General features: G+C 38.6%; 1 protein-coding gene across 1 annotated transcript; it reads left to right on the top strand.

Annotated features, from left to right (window-relative positions):
• The first annotated feature begins 206 nt into the window (after positions 1–206).
• zgc:110329 (uncharacterized protein LOC550500 homolog) lies at positions 207–20,787 on the top strand. Its single transcript, XM_058637206.1, has 8 exons — positions 207–532; positions 5,284–5,469; positions 7,188–7,262; positions 7,414–7,509; positions 9,455–9,571; positions 13,603–13,653; positions 17,109–17,225; positions 19,638–20,787. Exons 1-8 carry the CDS (start codon positions 446–448, stop codon positions 19,971–19,973), a joined length of 1,065 nt encoding a protein of 354 aa, XP_058493189.1. The 5' UTR covers positions 207–445; the 3' UTR covers positions 19,974–20,787.
• The last annotated feature ends 176 nt before the right edge of the window (positions 20,788–20,963 follow it).

Here is a 20,963-nt window from a genome sequence, read left to right as displayed (position 1 = left end):
CTGTTATGCTAGGGTTAGGGTTGTATAATACTAAGCATTTTTTCTAATGGGCATAACACATGCTGTGGTTTAATGGAAATGTTGGGTTATATTATTCTTATACAATAAAAACTAATTAATACAGTACAAGAGAACTCAGTGACAGCTAAATCCAATTAAGACTGAGGTTGAGTGCACTGCCCCTTTAAGAATGGAGTCAAAACAAAGCGTGCTCTGGCCGGTGTTTGTGCCATAAGAAGCACGGAAGTGGTTATGTTTCGGTTGCTACGCACAGTACTATGTGAGAAATGAGAGCTGGGGTATATTCAAAGTTTGGTTCACTCTCTTGAAAGCGTTTTTTATTACATGGAGATTTTTTTTATTCCTCTACATTGTTTTAATTTCGCCTGAACCAAACGGAATATATAGCTAGCTAGCTAGCTTGTTAGCTAGATTCATTGACACAATGCCGCCGTACTCTGAATTAAGGAAAACAAACCACTTCTACTACTTCATCAAATTCACCCTGAACATCTACTCAATGGTCTTCTCGGTGAGTTCCTGGTCCATACGTGGACATTAGCACTGTGTGTGTCCTAGTACGTTTGCAATCGGTGTCACCACCCAATAGCACCGACATGACAGCTCCCCAAACTACATTCAAAAAACAAATACGTTTAAATGTACTGCTTGCCTTAGCTAAACTGACATATCGTAACAAACAAGTGCAGGTATATATCAAATCTGCACGACTGACCGCACAATTCGGCATACAAGTCACACCCGCAAATTGTCGCGTTTGATTACAATTTCAAAATATATTCAGTGACTTGCCTTGAACTCCAGCGAAGTTCCACCTCAACACATTATAATGTGAGACGGCATAAATCTGTTGTTTTATTCAAATGAATAATCACAATTTAGCTATACTACATGCCGTATATACCGCAATGCTGTAAGTGTTTAGAAACAAGTCATATGTCACGATTAAAACTTTGTGTGTGTTATTTTATAGCAACGTGATCATTTGTGTGCAACATCTTAAATGTGATTTGGTGTGGAATTCTCTAGGTGTTAGCTAGCTCCTGACTGCTAAGCTAACAAGATAAACACAACCAACCCAGACACCACGTATACTGAAAATATTCGCTTTCATCATGACACAACAATTGTGGGCATTCTAACAACAGAATCGCATTCTGAGACAATACGCTGCGATGTCAGTCTAACAATCACAATCAGCACGGTGGTGCAGGGCGTTGGATCCAGTTAAAGGGATGATGGCTGCGATTTATAGGCTGGCCGACAGAAAATACGAAGCACGGTACACAGCTCCTTTTAATGGTGATTAAATGAATTCATGCTGATCATTTAATTAATTAATTATAATAAATACAATTAGTTAATCATTACTAAAACAAAAGTTATTATGTATTAAGTTATTAATTTATTTATTTGTACAACTAGGTACTTTGGAAGCTCAATAAATTAGGGTAAATTAAATGGTTAATATTTTCTGTTTGGTTGACATTATAGACAGTTGACAGTTCACATTGCCTGGAATTAGTTTGAGTTTTCAATATATGTGTTTTTCAGATCTGTCTCTTTGTGAGCAGCGTGCTACTTAAAGTTGAAATGGAATTTGATTCAATTCTCTGGCAATATAGGATATGGCCCAAGAAAGAAATTATTAGATTTTGACAGAGGTTTGCATTCCCCGAGTGCTCTTTGTACAGGTTTTGGATCCAGTTTTATTAGGAGTCGTATTTTTCTTGAATTTCTTTTTAATGTGTAACTTGATCTTCTCTGAAGTCTGTATCAAACAATATTTTGCTCTTATACATGGAAGTCGAAGGTAATTGATCTGTGTTTATACAGGTTTTTTCTGGTTATCATGATGACAACTCAAAGTGCTACACTACAGCTTTGCCATTCGCATTTAGACAATAACAACATAATGTAATGGTTGAGTTAGACGACTGTAAACTGTTTTGCTAATTATAATGCTAAAAAAAATGTTTTTTGAGCAGTTTCATTGGGCAAATTGTTCTTTTCCCCAAGATCCACCCCTGCCCTGTCACCCACTGTATACACACAAATACTCTCTCAGTCGTAGTATTGCTTGACAGAGGCTGTGTTCAGATGAGGGAAGCAGCATACAATTGATGTTGCATTGTTTGTGTTCATGGAGAATAAATAGAGGCAACAAAACTTACAACTAAAAGTTACACACTCCATCCAGCTTTAAGTTAATACTTGCTTCAGTGCATTTGGCAAGAATGTGCATGTGACGTGATCGCCTAGCCCCACATAAATTGTTTGACTTCCCTTTAATCCAGAGAGTTTCTTTGTGTACCACCACGCTGTTTGAAGCATGTTGATGTGCGTTGTATGCTGACCGTAATTGCCTCTGTGGCTGACCATAGGGTTTGTCCCGTCTCTGGATGTTTGTGTCATGATGATGCCTTGTGTGAGTGTAAACAAGGTTAGACATGCACACTAGATGAGCCAGAGATCAAACTGTCAACCTTCTTGTCAGAAAACTACCCGTTCTGCCTACTGATCCATATCCACCCCATGATAGGACAACTCTTTCATACAATCTACCAGGTTCCTGATCTTATCTTCAGATGTTGGCTGTGTGTAATGCAGAGAAAAAAATATTTACAAATTTGGATTTTGTGTCATCCACAGCTCTCTATAAATATCAGATGCCCGCCAAACAGTTCTTTCACTCCACTTCTCTTTTAATTGTGTTTTTCAGGGTGGTATCAGTATTTACATGTATACGCTCTGGCCATTATCTGTGTTACTGCAGTAGTGAAGGCAGACAGGATGACATTGGAAGCTGGAACAAAGCCACATGCATTTGTCAGGGCTTTATCGAGGTTCTGGGCACTAAATAGGACCCTAAGTCTTGAGCTAGATTGCCCCTCTTATGGATTGGAGAAAATTGGAGGGAGGAAAACACTGTTTAATTCTTCTTTTTTTGTTGCACTTGAATTGATTAAATTAGGTTTGTGGAAACCTGTTTGTGGAAACCTTTGTGCTCTAAAGGTATTTTTTTTCATTGTTTTCCATGTGAATGATGGGCTTGACTTTGTTACCCTTTGTAATAATTTTTAATATAATATACATAGTGACAGTGATTTACTGGGAAGCACTGTGATTCAGCGCACTGAGCAGTTAGATGCAGGAGAGGTAAACTTATGCCGCTTTTCCACTTCATGGTCCTGGCACGACTCGACTCACCTCGGCATGTTTTCTTTTTTTTTGCTTTTCCATTTGCGATAGTACCTGGTACTTTTTTTAGTACCTGCTCTGGTGAGGTTCCAAGCGAGCTGAGCCGATACTGCTGGCCACTAATTGGTCAAAGTGTCATCAAGAAACCCAACAATGCCGAACTGTACATCACTTAAAAAGACTTAAAAATCCTGAAAACTTGCATTAATTTCCGACATTTAGCACAGAAATGACTTAAATCTAAATATTTAACAGAGAAGTCTGGTGTATTTAGCGACAGCACTGCTGAAAACCTGCGATCACGAGCGAGGTGCTGCATCCCAAAAACGTAATTGTACTTTTTTTTTTAGAATTTCCATTTTAATTCACTTCATAAGCCTACTGATGCCTATTATATTCCAGGGATATGTTTCTTTCTGGAAAAAAAGGTTGAATTGTTGTTTCAGCTCTCAGTAAAAGATCTGCATCATTACATAATTACATTAAGTGGATATGGTCACAGTTTATGCAGGCAAAGGCCTTATCCTGGCCCACGTCCACTTCTCGTCCACAAAGGATACCAGTAGTCTGTATTTCAGTGGGTCGTCATGTATTGACTTTTTTTTTGTAAATAAATAAAAAACATCAGTCCCAGCCATTTGAAATTGGTGCATCAAACCAATTTTGCTGCTAAGGCTTAAGTTACCGCAGAGTCTCACCATCCACATCCAATAATTAAAGCTCCTTTGTGTAACTCACGTTGCCCCTGAAGGAATTTCAAGTAATTACCAAAACACAAGGGCTGAGCAATTTAGAGAAAATGTCTGAATGTGCTTTTTTTGTTTGATAAATATCACTATTACGATTTGACTTTGCGTTAATCAAGATTAAATGGATGTGAATACATTTAAACATGATGACGCATTTCCACAGGAGATACCATGGGGAAAAATTAACTACTATGTATTGTAGTATAAGACATATTAAAGATATGAATTACCATGGTTCGATATGCCACATAGGCCATGTTTAGACAGTCGCCCAAGTTTGATTTTTATCCACATTCTATAGGCCTTGATTTTTTCCAACGCTCAAATTTCAAACCACATCGGGAAGTGACTTGAATGCCACTGTGACGTAAATCCACAGAGACTAAAGTTTATTGGAGGCGTTAAACGATCGACGAAGACGATAGTTAATAAACAGGATAAAAGCAACACACAAGTTGAGGCATTTTCCAAGACTGAAAAGGTTACACAAGTGATGCTGTTTTGGAAGATTCCGCTTTTAGGTTAACTGATGATAGGGTGAGGGTATGAAAATTGTAATTATGAAAGAGCATCTGCCAAAGGCTTTGTCTTTGCAACCAAGGATGTGTCATGACTCACCATTTTGTGCCAAAAATTTGAGGCAGAATTGACCGTCCGCTCAAATATGACTTTGTTTCAGTGCAAGGTCCGTCAGTTGTGTACAGAAACACTGCCAAGTGCTTTGGGCCCACACTCATTTGAGATGGACTGAAAAATGGTGGCAGTGTGGTCTGTGGTGGTCAGATTTGACAGCGGTTTGAATGTAACATTCATTTGAATTTGAAGGTTAGGCACAAAACACACCACATCCCTTTTAAAATCATAGTCTGATGGTACATGTATTTGTGCTGTCACGTTCCATTCTGTTAGCCTTACACCAAACCATTTATGTGCAGTACGGTAAATGACATTCTTTATCATACAGATCGACATAAATATGCATACCCGACCATTACACCTTTTATTCATAATTCAATCAAATAGGTACCTGCTACCTATTTAATTGAAACAAAAAAGTGGTCTAAACCAATATTCTATATAATATTTATTAAAGTAACTGCGCGGCACTTCGGTTAACACCCTAATGTCTCAGTCTCTTCACATATAGTAAATAGTAAATATTTATATCTAAATGCATCATTATTTGTTTTCCATACTGAGGATTGGCAAGCTCTATGTTGACAAACCTTCTTTCCTCTCTCTCCCCCGCTCTCTCTCTCTCTCTCCCTCCCTCTCCCTCCCTCCCTCTCCCTCCCTCCCTCCCTTCCTCCAGCTGATGGGTCTCTGTGTGCTGTGTGTGGGGGTGTATGCTGAGGTGGAAAGGCAGAAGAACCGAACCCTGGAGGGCCTTTTCCTGGCTCCTGCTGTGGTGCTCATCCTGCTGGGCCTGGTGATGTTCACCGTGTCCGTGGTGGGCATGGTGGGATCCCTGAGGGACAACAAGACCCTGCTACACATGGTAGGTTTTGCGGATTTGTTTTACATACTTTAGTTTACCCTCAGTATGCAGTATCAGGTATAGGTATACCTGATAAACTAATATTCAGCTTCTGCTAAAAGTATTAATCTGAAATGTGTTGTGGTTTCCATTATGGCACTTTTCCATTATACAGTTCTAGCATTATTTGGCTCTACTGGACTCAACTCTACTCCGATTGGTAATCAGACGATTAATTTAGTAATCGATTAGTAATCGATTAGTAATCGATTAATCAAATAATTGTTTCAGCTCTACTGTTGACGTCATATTTTAGTATCGGCTCAGCTCGCTTGGAACCTCACCAGAGCAGGTAAACCAGGTATTTTATGTAAAACTCATGAGGAAAGGAAGTCAAGAAGAAGAACGGAAGGAAGAGCAGGCTCCTGCTGTGAGGCTGCAGTACCACTGATAGAGAAGGAGGGAGACAGAGAGCAGGACTATAGCTAAACCAGTTCTGTGTTTGTGCACAGTATGTTGTTAAAATGCAACCGAATTGGTGGAAATTACGCTAATAAACTCTCAGGTACCAAACCACTTGATTAATGAGTATATATGTAAATTCTGTACAAACATGGAAACCAGATGATGTTCATCTTAAGATGCACTTCTTCTCCTTTGTTGGTATTGTGCAGAACTGTTGTTTTCTCTGTTTTTATAGCCTTGTGAGTGTGAGATGTTGTGTTTTTCACTTATTTTTATAATTTTTTTACATATATTTTTATTTATTTATGTATTTTTTTTGCCTGTGTTTTATGTAATTGTACTGTTATTGTACAGCACTTTGGGCAACTGTGTTGTTTTTAAATGTGCTCTATAAATAAAGTGGATTGGATCGCTTTCGTCCCCACTGGAGCGTGTGTCATTCAAATTTGGCAAGGTGGTAACTAACACATTTCCCTGTGAGGTGACTTTGTCAGGAGAGATGATTTTCATTGCTTTCCAGGCACACTGTGGAGATAGTTCTGGTTCTACACCATAGTTTCCAAAGTAACAAACGGGATGAGGGATGCACCGATACACATGGTAGTGATGGATTATGCTGCCCTAGTGGACTCGCATTTGTATTCACAAAACTACTCCGATACTGCTGGACCTGATATCTTTTTACGAGCTGAGCAGGTGTGCAGCAATAAAATGATATGTTGCAATGTCAGCACTTTGGAAATACTTTTAGATAAGTGAATTTGACAAAAGTAGAGCAGACTGTAACCTGTGCTAACCTAATGTTGTATTTTGTTCTCTGTCAAAGTGAGGCAAATAAAATATTTTCATTTTTGCAGTAATGGTATTATTAAATACTCAGATTTAAGTAATCATACTTTTACTCAGTCATAAAACAACTGGTATCGGTGCATCCCAGAATACAGGAAAAAGATTGATCTAAGGATTTTTGAATCGATATGATTCAATGAAGATAAAAATGAATCAGAAAATCAAGTTTTTGAACCCAGCTCTAGTCTGTAGGTGTGAAGATTGGTTGTCTGTCTTTGTGTTGGTGCTGTGATTGACTGGCAGCCTGTTCAGGATGCATCCTGCCTCGTGCTCTTGGACCAGGCACCAAAACCCCACAAAAAGACCCACAAAAGAAGAATTTATTAATTACCTTTGACATCTTTCCCGTGTGTGTTTGTGTTGGTGCACCTGCTCTAATAACATTCTGCGAGACTTAAGACTCTTTGTCTTCTCTCTCTCTACAGTTCCTCTGTGTTCTCTGTGTCTTGCTGATCCTGCAGGCCATCGCACTCACAGCGGCTCTCATCTTTGAAAAGAAGGTAAAGTGTCTTTGAGTCGCTCTTTCCTCTACATTACCTCTAATGATACCGTGCGGTCACACATGTCTGTGTTCTTTCTGTTAGGTGTCTTTTTTTGTATGTTCTCCTAACTGTGGCCACTTTTCCCTCTTTGTTTTGCTGATGTTTTCAGACCGTCGCCTTGTTTCAGAGCAGCATCCGGGAAGGAATTAAACACTACTATGATGATCTTGACTTCAAAAACATCTTGGACTACGTGCAACAAAAGGTATTTTGGATATTTTATATGGACATTTTATCTTAAATATTTGTGCAAACCAGAAATGAGGACCTATATTTACCTTTTTCATACAGGGATTTTGAAATAAGGATATGATGTGATATTGTGATAATAAATTGATGAGGGATAAACAGATGTCGTCCTCCAGTAAGAGGTTGTTTGAACCCAAATACCCTCACAAGGATTCATTGTATTCATTATTCATATAATTTACGTTTATTACTTTTTCTAGTCGGTTGGTTTTTATCCTGAATTTTAACACAGGTCGCTCAGCACAGAGCTGGTCATTTTGCACCACAGCTTACATTCTGGGTCGACTGCTGGCATCAGTAATGTTGCATTAAATAAGATTCCAGCTTTTTTATAGACACACTATAAAAAAGAAAGTGTGACCATCAGAGATAATATTGTGGCTGTGGCTACAAAGGATCGTATGAATGCTGGTTAGTGTAAACGTACAGTGATGTGAACACATGCGTCCTCAAACCACCTACGATCATGATTTTTGTGATCGGATCTGAGGACACAGTCAGTACAGATGGGGAGTCTTCAGTCCTGTACCTAGAGCTGTCCACCTGAATCAGATTACTCTGGATGGATTTATTAATACCAGGACTGAACAGGGTCCTTTGTACATCTAGCCCCCTAAACAGGATTATTGCAATAAATATTCATTGATGACTGTAATAGTGACTAAAATGAATAATAAGAAAAAGATGATCAAATGCTTTTAGCTTAATCAACTATTTCACATAATAATTTTAGATTTGTTATAATTAAAACAAGATGGATTAAAATGTTTCAGCTTCTTAAATGTGAATATTATCTGTTTTCGTTCTGCTGTATAAACAAAGACAACATGACTAATTTGGGTTTGTGGATAAAACCAGGCTTTTGAGAGCATAATTATTTTAAAGTTTGGGAAACACTGATCAGTATTTTTCAACATTTTCTGATAAACATGATAAAATAATCCATTGCCTTTGTTGCAGCCCTGTTAACTGTTCTCCCAGTGGCTGTGCTTTTGCTGTTCTATCACTTAATCATTATCAACACAAAAAACTGTCCCTTAAAACTGAAGACTGTGTGTAAAGCTTTGGCAGTTTCTCTAATGAATGAACTTCCTGATTTGTCAAGATGACTTAAGATGGAGCCACAGTGAGATCACTGCATTAAAAAGGGGTTCTTTTAATGAGACAGGACTGATGACACATTGTTTTGCTTTAGTTTTAGGACAAAAAGAGGTAAAAGGTGGAGTGTGAATGAACTGTGTTGAGCTGTAGAGACAGTGTAGGTTAGTTGTGGCAGCCTCCAAGGAGGAAGGATGACGAGTTTTGTATTAAGAAAATATTTTCTTTTTCTCTCTAATGTTTCGATGCAATGAAACAATAAATACATACTGTACCAGTTCATTGTTTTGATTTATTAAACGTCAAATAAGTGATGATTACATTTTTGACAAGCTCTTGTTTCTCAACCGCAAATATTAACTAAGGCCGTTGTCTCTGTGCTTGTCTGCGTCGCTTCTTTTCATTCACCGCATGTAACAGTGTCTTCTATCATGTGCTTGATAAAATGGCTGGCAGCTGCAGAGATAGGTGTCCTCCATTATTTAAGAAGGGTCTAAAGATCTTGGACACTTGATTGAATGTTCTTTCTGAAACACTTAGATATGACATGCTTTTAATTGATTGCCAGTCAGCTGTTGGTGTCACATGAATAGCTGCAGACAGCACCACTTAGACTGGTATTGAGCAGGAATTGGGTGCACACAAAGACAGTAAAAGAGTCTGTCGAGGCTGAAACGAAGGTGTGGATAGTGGTGATTTTATGTTAAGACCTCTGAAAGCTTGTTGTTTTGTTGCTTTGCTGAGTCTTTGTGTTTTTAAGCATGTTCACTGTTCCATCACTGAATCTTCTCCTCCCCTGCTAGTTTTCATGCTGTGGAGGGGATGACTATAAAGACTGGGGAGTCAACCAGTACCATTTCTGCAATGGTACTGGTCCACTGGCCTGCGGGGTTCCATACACCTGTTGTGTTCGCCACAAGGTCAGTGCTGGTTACACACACAGACACACACAAACACGATATTTTAATTCATAAATTAAGGCGCTCTAAAGTAAACAGTTAGACTCTGGGTTGCTGCTTGATGTGTCCTCACGGATGAACAGCAGGATACTGGTGCAGAAAGCTACGGAGCTATAAGAAATGCCCCGCCCACGTCCATATATAGACTTTATGCACTTTGTTCTCTGTGTTGTGAATAAATCCTGCACTTTCATGGATGTTTTGATTTATGTTCCCACAACATGAGTAATACCTAGAACACGCAGACACAGTCTGGTTCATGCTCACACTGAGTTATTCCAAATACTATATTAAAATGAGTGATGAACAACTCACAGATTCAACTGTATTTAGGACGGCTTGAAACTAGTACTAGGCAATAATTCACTAGTATATTTAACAATATAATCTTCATTATCAGTATAATAAAAGGTTCATATCTATACCTATGAGGGAAATTCATAAGGCAGCATTAAATCTTATTTATTGTAACCAATACCAGTCAAGCAGTAAGGAGAACACGATGTTGTACACAGTGAGCCAGTTTCAAGGTTGGCTCCAAGAGAAAGCTATTGTGGTCATAACTTGCCAGTGAGAAGCCACTCCGAGTCCTGGTGTAAACCAAAACATTTCAGTGTTTCCCCTACCATTGTATTAGGGTACTTGATGGTCAAGTGAATTTTATTTCATTTTATTTTCTATGAAGAGCCAGGTCACAACAGAAAACATTTACCTTTCCTACAGAACAGTGCTATAACTTAAACTTTTATTCAACAAACTAAATCGCCGTATGTTATGTGTCTTATTTGTACAACAGCATGTCATTTCTCTCTCTGCATGGTCAAACATTCTGCTCTCGAGTTCCACCCCGATGTGCACACAGGTGAGCACACTCCCACCTGCAGAGAGAGAGTGCGAGTCGGAAAACGCATTAACCACCTAGAGGAATCCTTCATGCTCGTGCATAAAAAAATACCGTTGTATACCAACAAACTGTTGATAATTTGAAAAAATACCATGATATAAATGTTTGTTCATACTGCCCAGCACTAACTAACTAACTTTACATACATACATACATGCATGTATGCAGAAATACATGAAGAACTTTTAAACCCACAAGTAACTGGTTTCTACAACTTTCGCTCGAGTAAAATGTATCTCTAATAATCTGACATTTTATCACCGTAATTATTAAAATTATTACTAATTGCCCATATGAACCGTCCTATCTGAAAGCACATTGGGAAAATGTGTATCCCACTCATAATGCGGTCTACTATTGTGTTTGTGTATTTATTTGTCTTCCACAGTCTTATAAAGTGCCCACAAAGAAGTCATTTCTTATATTGGGATTATGAATTAGTAATTTAGCTGTAACTTTCATGTCATTGGTAGCAAAATAGAACAGAAATGCAGTTTTTTGTACAGCAGTATTGTGAGGACTAGAGATTGATTTACTCCTTTTCATGGGGGGAACTGCTTAGACACACAATACAGTGGAGGAAATTAGTGGAGGATTGGTTGCTCAGTTGGTCATAATTAGGATGCATTCAGCACCCAGTAGATTTGATTTGTACTGGCATGTCACATTTTAGATGCAGAGTTTTTAATTTGTTAATACACCAGTGACTACAACTGCAGCTTTGTTATACTTTAACAGCGAGGGCAGTTTACACATGCACTGCTGCTCATGCCATTTGACCTCTGCTGCCAACCAGTGGCTTTTTCCTAAACTGCACCTAGTGATATTTATGTCTCAAGACTATCATCATATCATTTGCTCCCATACTGAGTCAGAAACATCTGAATACACACACAGGCATAAGCAAGGTGTACCTCCCATACATCATGTGCCTCTTAATCAGCCCCTGCTTGTGTGCACAAAATGCATCCTTCTATCAGCCACTTTACTTAGAGACATATTTCCCTTCAAATCATGTTATTAATTATTCATATCATAATTATTCATATAATCTTAAAACATTTGTTTGTCAAGAAATATTTTTTCCACGCAGCCTGCACAGAGCTCAGGTACTTAACGCTGCTGCTGCTTCTGCTGCTGCTGCTGCTGCTGCTGCTGAGCCTTATCACATGAGTCACCCTCATCTTATAACCCATGCTATCAAGCAATAAATCAAGTTTATTTGTCCCATTTAATCATGGGATGGCTTGTGTTCAGGACAGCAGCTGGAACAAAACAGAGTGGCTTTGCGCTGTCCATGGTGCTGAACTTGAAGAAGACTGGAAGAAAAAAACACTAGTCTATCGCCTCACCCAGTGTGAGTTTCCACCCTATAGCAGTTTACAGCCGTAAATTTTTACCTACAGCTCTAAATATTGTTAATGCATTGCCTAGATATGAGAAAAGCAACCAATATACGTGTAAATCTATATTCTATAACTAATCGCATAAACATGTCGAATATCTGTGAGCACTGACATGACATTTTTCTGCTTTCAGAAACACCGTTTTTCAACATTTTCTTGCATTTTATGGACCAAACAATCAATCAATCCACCTTTTATTTATCAGGGTCAATGCAGTGAGACATAGTGGACATAAAGTGCGTCTGATGTACTGCACAAAGAGTATGTAGCAATTTGCTAGTTTGCAACCCCTGTCCCTGGCTGACAGATTATCATTAATAAAGGTAATTGTGAGTTGCAGCTCTAGTAAAATCCTGATGCTGATTGATTATCGTGACAATGCATCACATGATTTTGAGTTGTGCATTTAAAAAACACACAGTTACACTGTCCTGTAAACTGAGTTCCATTTCAGATTTTCAGCTCAGAAACTTCAGATCCCTTTTCAGCATTCCAATGTAAATTTTGTTGCAAAGTGCATCAACCAGCAAATTATTTCTTTAAATGAAATGTTTTGTTTGTTGCCCAGTACTTATTCTCTCCTGTCCCTCAGCTCAAAGCACAGATACTGAGAAATTAACCACCCAATCATCTGCTGCTCTCTCCCTCACACACACATGAACACACACACACACACACACGTCGCTAACATTAACCATTACCCTAACCTTAACTTAAGTGCAATTCAAATATTGGCCCTAAACTTAATCAGTTGCTCAGGAATGAGGTTCTGCCACATTTGGGCCAGGGTTTGTCTTCATGAGGATTACTGGTCCTGATAAAGTCAGTGTTTATGCCAGAAAAGGTGTTAAACACACACACACATACTGTATATGCATGCACACACGCACGTATGAGATGGGGGAGCTGATGAGAAAACCGAAGGTGAACCATGGCTAGGTTTCTGCTGTTATCAGTTCCTACCTGTCGGGGCTGAAACCATTTTCTAAATGTTGAAGTTCACGCTCTGTCTGGCAGCAGACGGGTACACCCACATGTGAGAGCCGTCACCTTCATTTCCCAAAGTACTATAGCCCACAAAACCCTCCACTGGTTTTACACAGCCACTATGGGCCAAAATTGTTCTGTTGTTCTGTTGTTGTCTTAAAAAAACATCTAAAACCAAGCATTTGGGTGATATAGGCCATGTTTTCCTCTCTCATTCTGCCTTACTATTGGCACTATAGAACGTCTGGTTTCAGGTCTGTGCCACAAAAAGAACCTTCTACATTACGGTATACGTCACAAAAAATAAAACAATGTAATCCTATTTGTATAAAATGCTATAATATACTGTATCTGGTCTGATGACATGGCTGTTTGTACGTGAGAAGTCCTGCTTCAGAGTTTACTAGCATTGTTCGCTGATCAACAAATTTATACGTATTTTACAACCTTAGCAACAAATGATACAGTTTACCAGCTGTAGGGGGAACCAGAGAGTGAATCCTGCATTGTGTTACAGTGTTGTTTGTATTTTTCCCCATTGCTTGTTGTAAATGTTGTATTGTAAAGCACTTTGATCTGCGTTGTATGTTTGAGAGGTGCTCTATGAATAAAGAAATAAAAGTATCAAATATTATACCCTGTACCCAGTTAAAACCCTCATCGCTAACTCTTGATCTCTGTAATCTTCTCCACAGTTGGGAGAGGTCATCAACACTCTTTGTGGTTACCAGACTCTGATGAAAGAGGTAAGAGGAGCAACTTCTGCTCAATGTGGACAAACTCCCATTGCAAAGATGAGAGGTCTAAACAGGTTGTTCATCTTTAGCTAAGCAGTTTTGGGTGTATTGTTTGGTCACTGCAGGTATTTTTCCTTAGAAAGTCATCTACACTGTTTGGAGATGTGTATATAGTATAGTGCCAAGTAGAAGTTAAAATATAGTCAGCGTGCAAACTGGCCAAAGCTATTGTCGCACAGTGTATTGCATTGTAATACCACACCTTGATTAATGTTGTTGCTTTGCACAGACGAGTAAAAGCAGCACAAGTTGTTTTTACTCACATCCATCTCTCCCCCTTTTTTTTGCCTGCGTTTAAACCTCCGACAGTATGGAGGAGCACAGGATACTTGTTTCCCTGTTGAGATGGAGTTGTTTTTGCCAGTCTTGTCACTTCCTTCTTCTGTCATTTCCATCACTGGAGATAGATGCCCGGAGAAAGCTATTCTCTTTATTGTTTTTGGTAATGGAATGGGAAATGCTGTTTCTTTGTGCCATAAATCGCGTCATTATTCTTCAACAAAGAGTGTGTCCCAGAGCAAAGGGAATAATAAGGCTTATAGTTCATTTTGGACCAATATGAACATGTGTGCTGACATTTTCGATCACCATTACACCATGAGTCACTTTTAACATCAGAATGAGTTACAGCATAAAAGTTTTCTCCATTTACTTGGATTGGATTATACTTATGGTTTTCTATAAATATTTTATTCACTTTTACCTAAATATGAGAACTGTCGAGCCATAGTGGAGCCTCTCTCCCTTGTTGATGTGAGATTCCATGCAGAACAATGAGCGAGTAACGTTAAACAAGAGAGAGCGAATGACATGGTGCCTGAGAAATTAAAATTCTAAGATCTTTCTCTCACCAAAGAAAATGACATAGAACCAGATGCAGAGCGTGACATGTTCGTTCTACTATTTCATCTCAGCAAATATCATCTAGCTATGAAAGGTTTATGCATTACATACACACGTGATAATATATAGTATAAGACAAACCTCTCGTTGAAACACAATGGTCCAGTCCACTTTGGTCCTGACCCAGTTTTGTTTATTACAGTAATAAAGGAAATGCCAGGTCTCTTCAGTGTGAAGCTGCGCTCTGTCCTTCATGCAAATATTTAACAATAAAATGAACAGATAAAATTGATTTGTTGTTTTTTTTTTTTTTCCACATGCTGATTTTGCAAAGATTTGACGCCGGATGCCCTTCCTGCACACGAGTGATAGGGTGAGATAGAGGCAGGATAGAGGCAGTCAGAAGAAGAAGAAGACACAAACCTAATTCTCTGCCAGCCTTTTAGAATTGGTGCCTTATTTTTGATCCACTATAATAGGATACTTTTCCTTGCAGCAACAGTGAGAATACTGCACAGTCTCTTGTTGTTGTTTTTTCCCATAATGCATATCTGCTTGGGAGTCTTATAGGAGGAGAGATATTGGGTCCATCTCTAGTTCCTAACCTAATTTTCTTTCAATTTCAGGCCGCACTTTAGACCAGTATCTTTGCAATTTACAACATGGCCATGGACAAAGTCAGGGTATCTGGTTCTGTCTTGCATTTAAGGCACATGTGTGAGGAGATTATGGTTGGAATGCTGTCTACAACTGGGCGATTTATGCGTTCTATGTGTAATCTTAAATTGTATTCCTTTCACCCGTTTGCAAACAGAGATTGTATTTAGACATCTTTCCACTCTTTGGCAATAATAATAACAGATGGTTGTTCTCTCACATGCTCTTAAGCTTTAGAAAAAACAAACTCACCCATATCTTTACAGTTGTTTGGAATAACAATTTCTGAACAGGAAATGGTACCTTCTTTACTGAAGGTAAAGAAATAAATGCTGCTTAGGAAAGTACAGTATTTCACACTAATGTGCTCAAGTGACTTTAAAGTCTTTCAGCCGACCAATGCCTTCATTATTATTATTATTATTTTTATTATTATTATTATTATTATTATTATAACTATAACTATTATTATTATTATTATTATTATTATTATTATTATTATTATTACTACTCCATTGGCTGAAACCAGCATTGGGAAAAGGTCACGTGTAAAAAAGTGTCAAAGAAAGTGTCTTCTAACATCTAACATGTTTTGAGCAATGCAGAATAACTATAAAGGTGTAACGGTGTGTAAAATGTGTAAAAACATGTACTGGTGAAGTTGCATGTTGTAGCTTTAATATCGGTCACCTTATCTTCCCCTTTCAAATGTGTTGGTAAACCTATGTAGCTTCAGTTAGCATCAAAACTCAAAAGATGTTTAGTTTTTGTCCATTGAGGCTAACTGTAAATTCACTGTGGTCCAAAATGACAGTGTCAATAGAGCTGACCCTGCAATTAGGTGATTATACTCTTCCAAAACGTATGTATAATTACTTTATCTTCAATTTCTGTCCAATTAAAGGTTCAGTGTGGAAGAAACTAGAATAATACAATCCCCTGAGTGTATGAATTGTTGTGTTCAGTCCGCCATGTATTAAATGAACAAACTAAAGACCTTGTTTGAGTTTTAATGAGAAGTGAGGCTACCATCACTTCTCCTCCATGCTTAGAAGGGAAATATCTTCATCTCTAACATGCAACTTCACCAATAAATATTGCTCAATCCTACACAATGTACCTTTTAAAATAATAATAATTATCACCAAATTGTACACACTGGACCTTTTTGTTATAGATTACTGTGTAAAAATAATTTCAAATAATAAAGTTCTATTTTATATTCAAGCAAAATCTCAGATCAGCAGCTGCAACCTGTGACGAGATGAGGAACGTGGAACATCTTTTTATGAAGTTATGAACTAAGGGAATAGGGAAACATTCAAACCAATTATTAACCGATTTTAATATTGGATTAATGATTCATTTAGTTGTCGATTAATAATTGATTAATCGTTGCAGTCCTATAACACTTTATGGCATATTGATTCAGATGATAATATTGCATTGCAGTTAATTGCAGTGGATGAAACTACGTCACTAAAAGACTAAAAAAAGTTGTAATATTAAGACTTTTTTCATCGTAATATAACAAATGTATTTTTTTGGTATTATTCATAATACTGCAGCTTTATTGTAGGAGATCTTAATCATGTGAAAGGAAGCAGAGTCCTCATCTCCAAATCTAAAGCCTGACATTAAATCAGTGTTCTCCTGAGTGCAGTCACAGACTCAGTCTCTCTCCTGTAAGCGCTCACAATGATTTCTCTCTCTCGAGCAGTTCAGTTCCTCTGTGATCGTGCTCGTTCTCTGCAGCCTGATTTGATTGCGGGTGGAGATGCTTCTTTTTTTTTTTCTTTCTCCCCCCCTCATTTGTCAGTTTGAGGCGGTTCACTTTTTCACTTTTTCAGAGTTTGGAATTGAAAACTTTCCCTCTTGTTGTCTCCCTCCGGTCTGTCCATCAGCGTGAAGCCCTGCAGGATTTGATCCATGTGCGAGGTTGCATCCATGCAGTCAACCTCTGGATGAGTGACAACATTGGAATAACCGTCGCTCTCTGCTGTGCCATCGGGCTGCCACAGGTAATTTATCACTCATAGCCCCGACTCGCTGAAATTGAAGTGCCCTCTTTCCAACGAGGCCCCGATATTTGAACTGTAAACTTCCTGTGAAAGACTCTCAAGGCTACTTTACATTTTATTCATCTCCCAACAACTGCATGGTAAATAATTCACAAACTCATTGTTTCCCCCCAAAAAAAGCTGCGTCACTGACTCAGTTCTTGACAGTTTATTTACTTTATATTTCATTGCAACCGTCCACATCACAAATAGCCGAGCTGCCGCGGCCTCCTCACAGAGGAGTAATTACAGTAATCACTGTTGGGAAAAAGACTGCATAAAGAGCTCCGGGTTCCCTCCATAAATTGCGGCTCACACAAGCTGCAAGAAATTTAGTCCGAGCAGAAATAAAGACCTGAAAAATGAGATGATTTTTCACTTCATGATGTGCAGCTCTGAATATTTTTGCTTTCCTGCGATGCTGAGAAGAACAAATCAGGGAAACAATCTTCACACCGTGTCATTTTATTTTATTTTATCATTTGACATCGACGCATATATCACAATCGAAATTAAATCAAAGTTGTGCTTCTCAAAGAGTGAGAGTGACTAAAATAAAAGATAAATCCTTTGTGATCCATATTGCATGATCTTAAAAATACACTTCTTACCTTTAATTTCAGATAATGCCTGCTTTATTTAATGAAGGATAGTTACGTGTGTTAGAAACAATGAAAATTAAGTGTAAAATTACCTTTTTTTAAAAAAAAAATATATATATATATATATATATATATAATTTGTGGATTCAGATTTTTATCAATATATAATTAATAGTTAGTGTATTTCACACCTGTATTCAATGTAATACATATAATGCAACAGCTTTTAAAACCAGGAAAAGTCATCACAGATACTTAAAAAAGACCTTATCTTATGAGCCCTGGAACAAATAGTCCAGTTTAAAATCATATTCAGTTTTGGGTCTAGTTAAAATTTAAGTGTTCTTAGTTTCCCGGCCGACTGAGACAACGTCCACCATTTTACACCTCGTCTGATTCTGAAGCTCGAGGACTTCTTTTTCTTTTTTCTTTTTTTTCTGTCTCAATAACAACCTGAGTGTGCATGAAGGTAACATCCCATAATAACAGTCTTCTGTTGTTTTGTCTGAGCAAACACCTCATGAGAACACAGACAAAGGTAGAGAATCACTGAAATAGTGATTGGATATTTTCTCTTTTTCAGACCATTCTTTGTAAAGCAGGGCCGTTAAACTCAAGGAGGGCTCAGGAGGGCTCAGGAGGGGGCCAGTCAAGAAAAAAGAAAAAGGTTCATATGATATGAACCTAAAATTATATCTCATATTTGCCAGTTTTCGATTTGTTTTATTATGTAGTATATAATAAAACAAATAACAGTATATAATATATACTATATAGGGTTGTGCAATTAATCCAAACAATTACAAAAACAAAAGAATCAAAGCAAATCGATGATTTCAAAAACGGGGGGTTTTATTCTGAAAATAACGCTTTTAATGTTGTAATGGAGTCTGACCCCTCAAATCTAGTGAGGATTTCTGGTTGTTAGAGACTTTTGATGTGAAAGCACGTGTCGTTCTAAAGGTGTTTGCACAACCTCCTGCAGTGCAGTGTGTCTATCTGCAACACACACACACACACACACACACACACACACAGAGACAACAGTGACAACTATTTTAAGGCTTGATTTACACACACACACCATCCCACTGAAGCTTCATTACAACCCCCCTCCGCACGTGGGCAGTATTAGGGCTGTCAATACATTAAAATGTTTAAAATCTCACATTTTGGTATTTGTTAATCTACATTAATCACGATTAAAGGTTTGCTTTTCTGCTAACGACTGAATTAACGAGCAATCCGACTCGATTGAAGATTGTTGAATTGCGTCTTTGTTTTTAAACATAGAACTGTGTGATTTCAAAGAGTGTCAACCAGGTCATGTTAAAATAAAGGCTCAACATGGATGACTGCCATCATGTATGCAACAAGGACACTTGTTAACATGTTAACATGTTAAAATCCACCTGAGAATGTCCTTAGAAAATCAGTCAGACATGCAGAGTAAGTCTCCGGGCAGCTGCCGGCATATTACGGGCACTATCGGTGCCTCGAGTGTTTAGTTTGCCTCTTACCTTCCACTCGTTGGCGATGTGGAGGAATTCCTCTGCGCAGGTCTCAGCAATTAGTCGCACATCTGTTTTTTTTGACGGTCAAGGCAAAGGATCGCAACGTCCGGTCATTATCCATACACCAGGTAACTTTTGTTTTATCCGTCGCTCAGCTTCTTTATTTTATGGAGTAATAAAAAGTGTGTGAGCGAGCGATCGATGACCTTTAAAACACACTGACGACATCTGCGTGTCCTCCATGTCTCCCCCTGCAGCTGCTGGGCATCGTCCTGAGCTGCGTCTTCTGGAACCTGCTGGTGGACATGAGCGAGTCGGCCGACATGGTGGACTTCAATCTGAAGAAGGCCGCGTTCAAGTACAGCGAGCTGGACCTGGCCGGCGCCGGCTGGTGTATGTGCCTGCCGAGGGACGGCGGCTACCTGCCCGTCCCCGTCGTCGAGCCGGGACTGGACCCCATTGACCTTCACCTGCAGAAGCTAAAGAAGCAGCCGACGCGCACGCACGCTCAGCTGTGGGAGATGCAGCAGTCCAGATCGGCCACCGGGCTGGACGAGGTCGACGTCGGCCGGAAGCAGAAAAGGGAACACTGAGTGCTCGTTTCACCCTTTCCTTGCCTTCTGGGGTCTTTGGCCTTCTTCTTCTTTTTTTCCCTGTCATTGTATTCGGTGCATTTGTTGGTTATTTAATGGTGGAACATGTCAGTCATTGGATCAAGAGACATTCAGTCAGTATTTTGGCACTTTGTGGACGAAATTTTGAAGGGACGACCTGCAACATTGGCTTCTTTTGAAAAGAAAACTTAAATTTTTTTGTGACCGTTCTTATTCAAAGATTGATGGCATTATGTTTTTATTTATTTCGTTTTTAAATTCTTTGAAAATTGAGCTGAGTCTCGCGTGCTAATGCTTACCTCAGGCTGTTGTGAAAACGGCCCGTCAGTCCGAGGACGGTTCTTAATTGGTGTGTAAATAAACGGTAGCTTGAAAAGATGTTTTTCAGTGTCGGAGAATTAGGAATAGCCAAGTATGTCTTGCGTGTAGCGTCTGTGACGGATGTATACAGTTTGTGTATTGTTTTAATTTTGTTTATTTATTTTGATTTTGTGCAATCGGTGTACATTGTAAGACTGATAGAAAAAAAAAAAAACATGGAATGCATGTTTTGTACTGTATATGACGTTAAAAAGTGAAAAATCCAAACAAAACAGTGATTTATATATGTAAGGCGATCATTGGGGGGGAAAGCGGTCATTTTTAAACCTATCTTTTTATTCCTATCATCCACACTACACATTCAGTGAAAGGTTTTTTTGTATCTGAGTTATGCACTGTTTTTGAGCTTCCCCCAGCTCCTGCCTTGTATCAGCACTACTGTTCTTGTCAATAAAGCTGAATTTGTCTACTCGCTTTTGTCACACGTTGCCGATTGCTTCCAAAAAAAAAAGAAGCAGAGTCGTACATCAAGATGAAAAGCAACCCCGGAGGTGAAGTGACTGTCGGATCCAGACTTAAAGGTCCTGTGTGTAACATTTGGTGTTTATTGGCAGACATTTAATATACTGTGCATGCATGTGTTTGTCT

The sequence above is a fragment of the Solea solea genome, chromosome 8 (assembly GCF_958295425.1).
Source record: "Solea solea chromosome 8, fSolSol10.1, whole genome shotgun sequence".
Lineage (NCBI taxonomy): Eukaryota > Metazoa > Chordata > Actinopteri > Pleuronectiformes > Soleidae > Solea > Solea solea.
The sequence above is the reverse complement of the archived record's forward strand: the minus strand, read 5'-3'. Positions and strand labels throughout refer to the sequence as shown.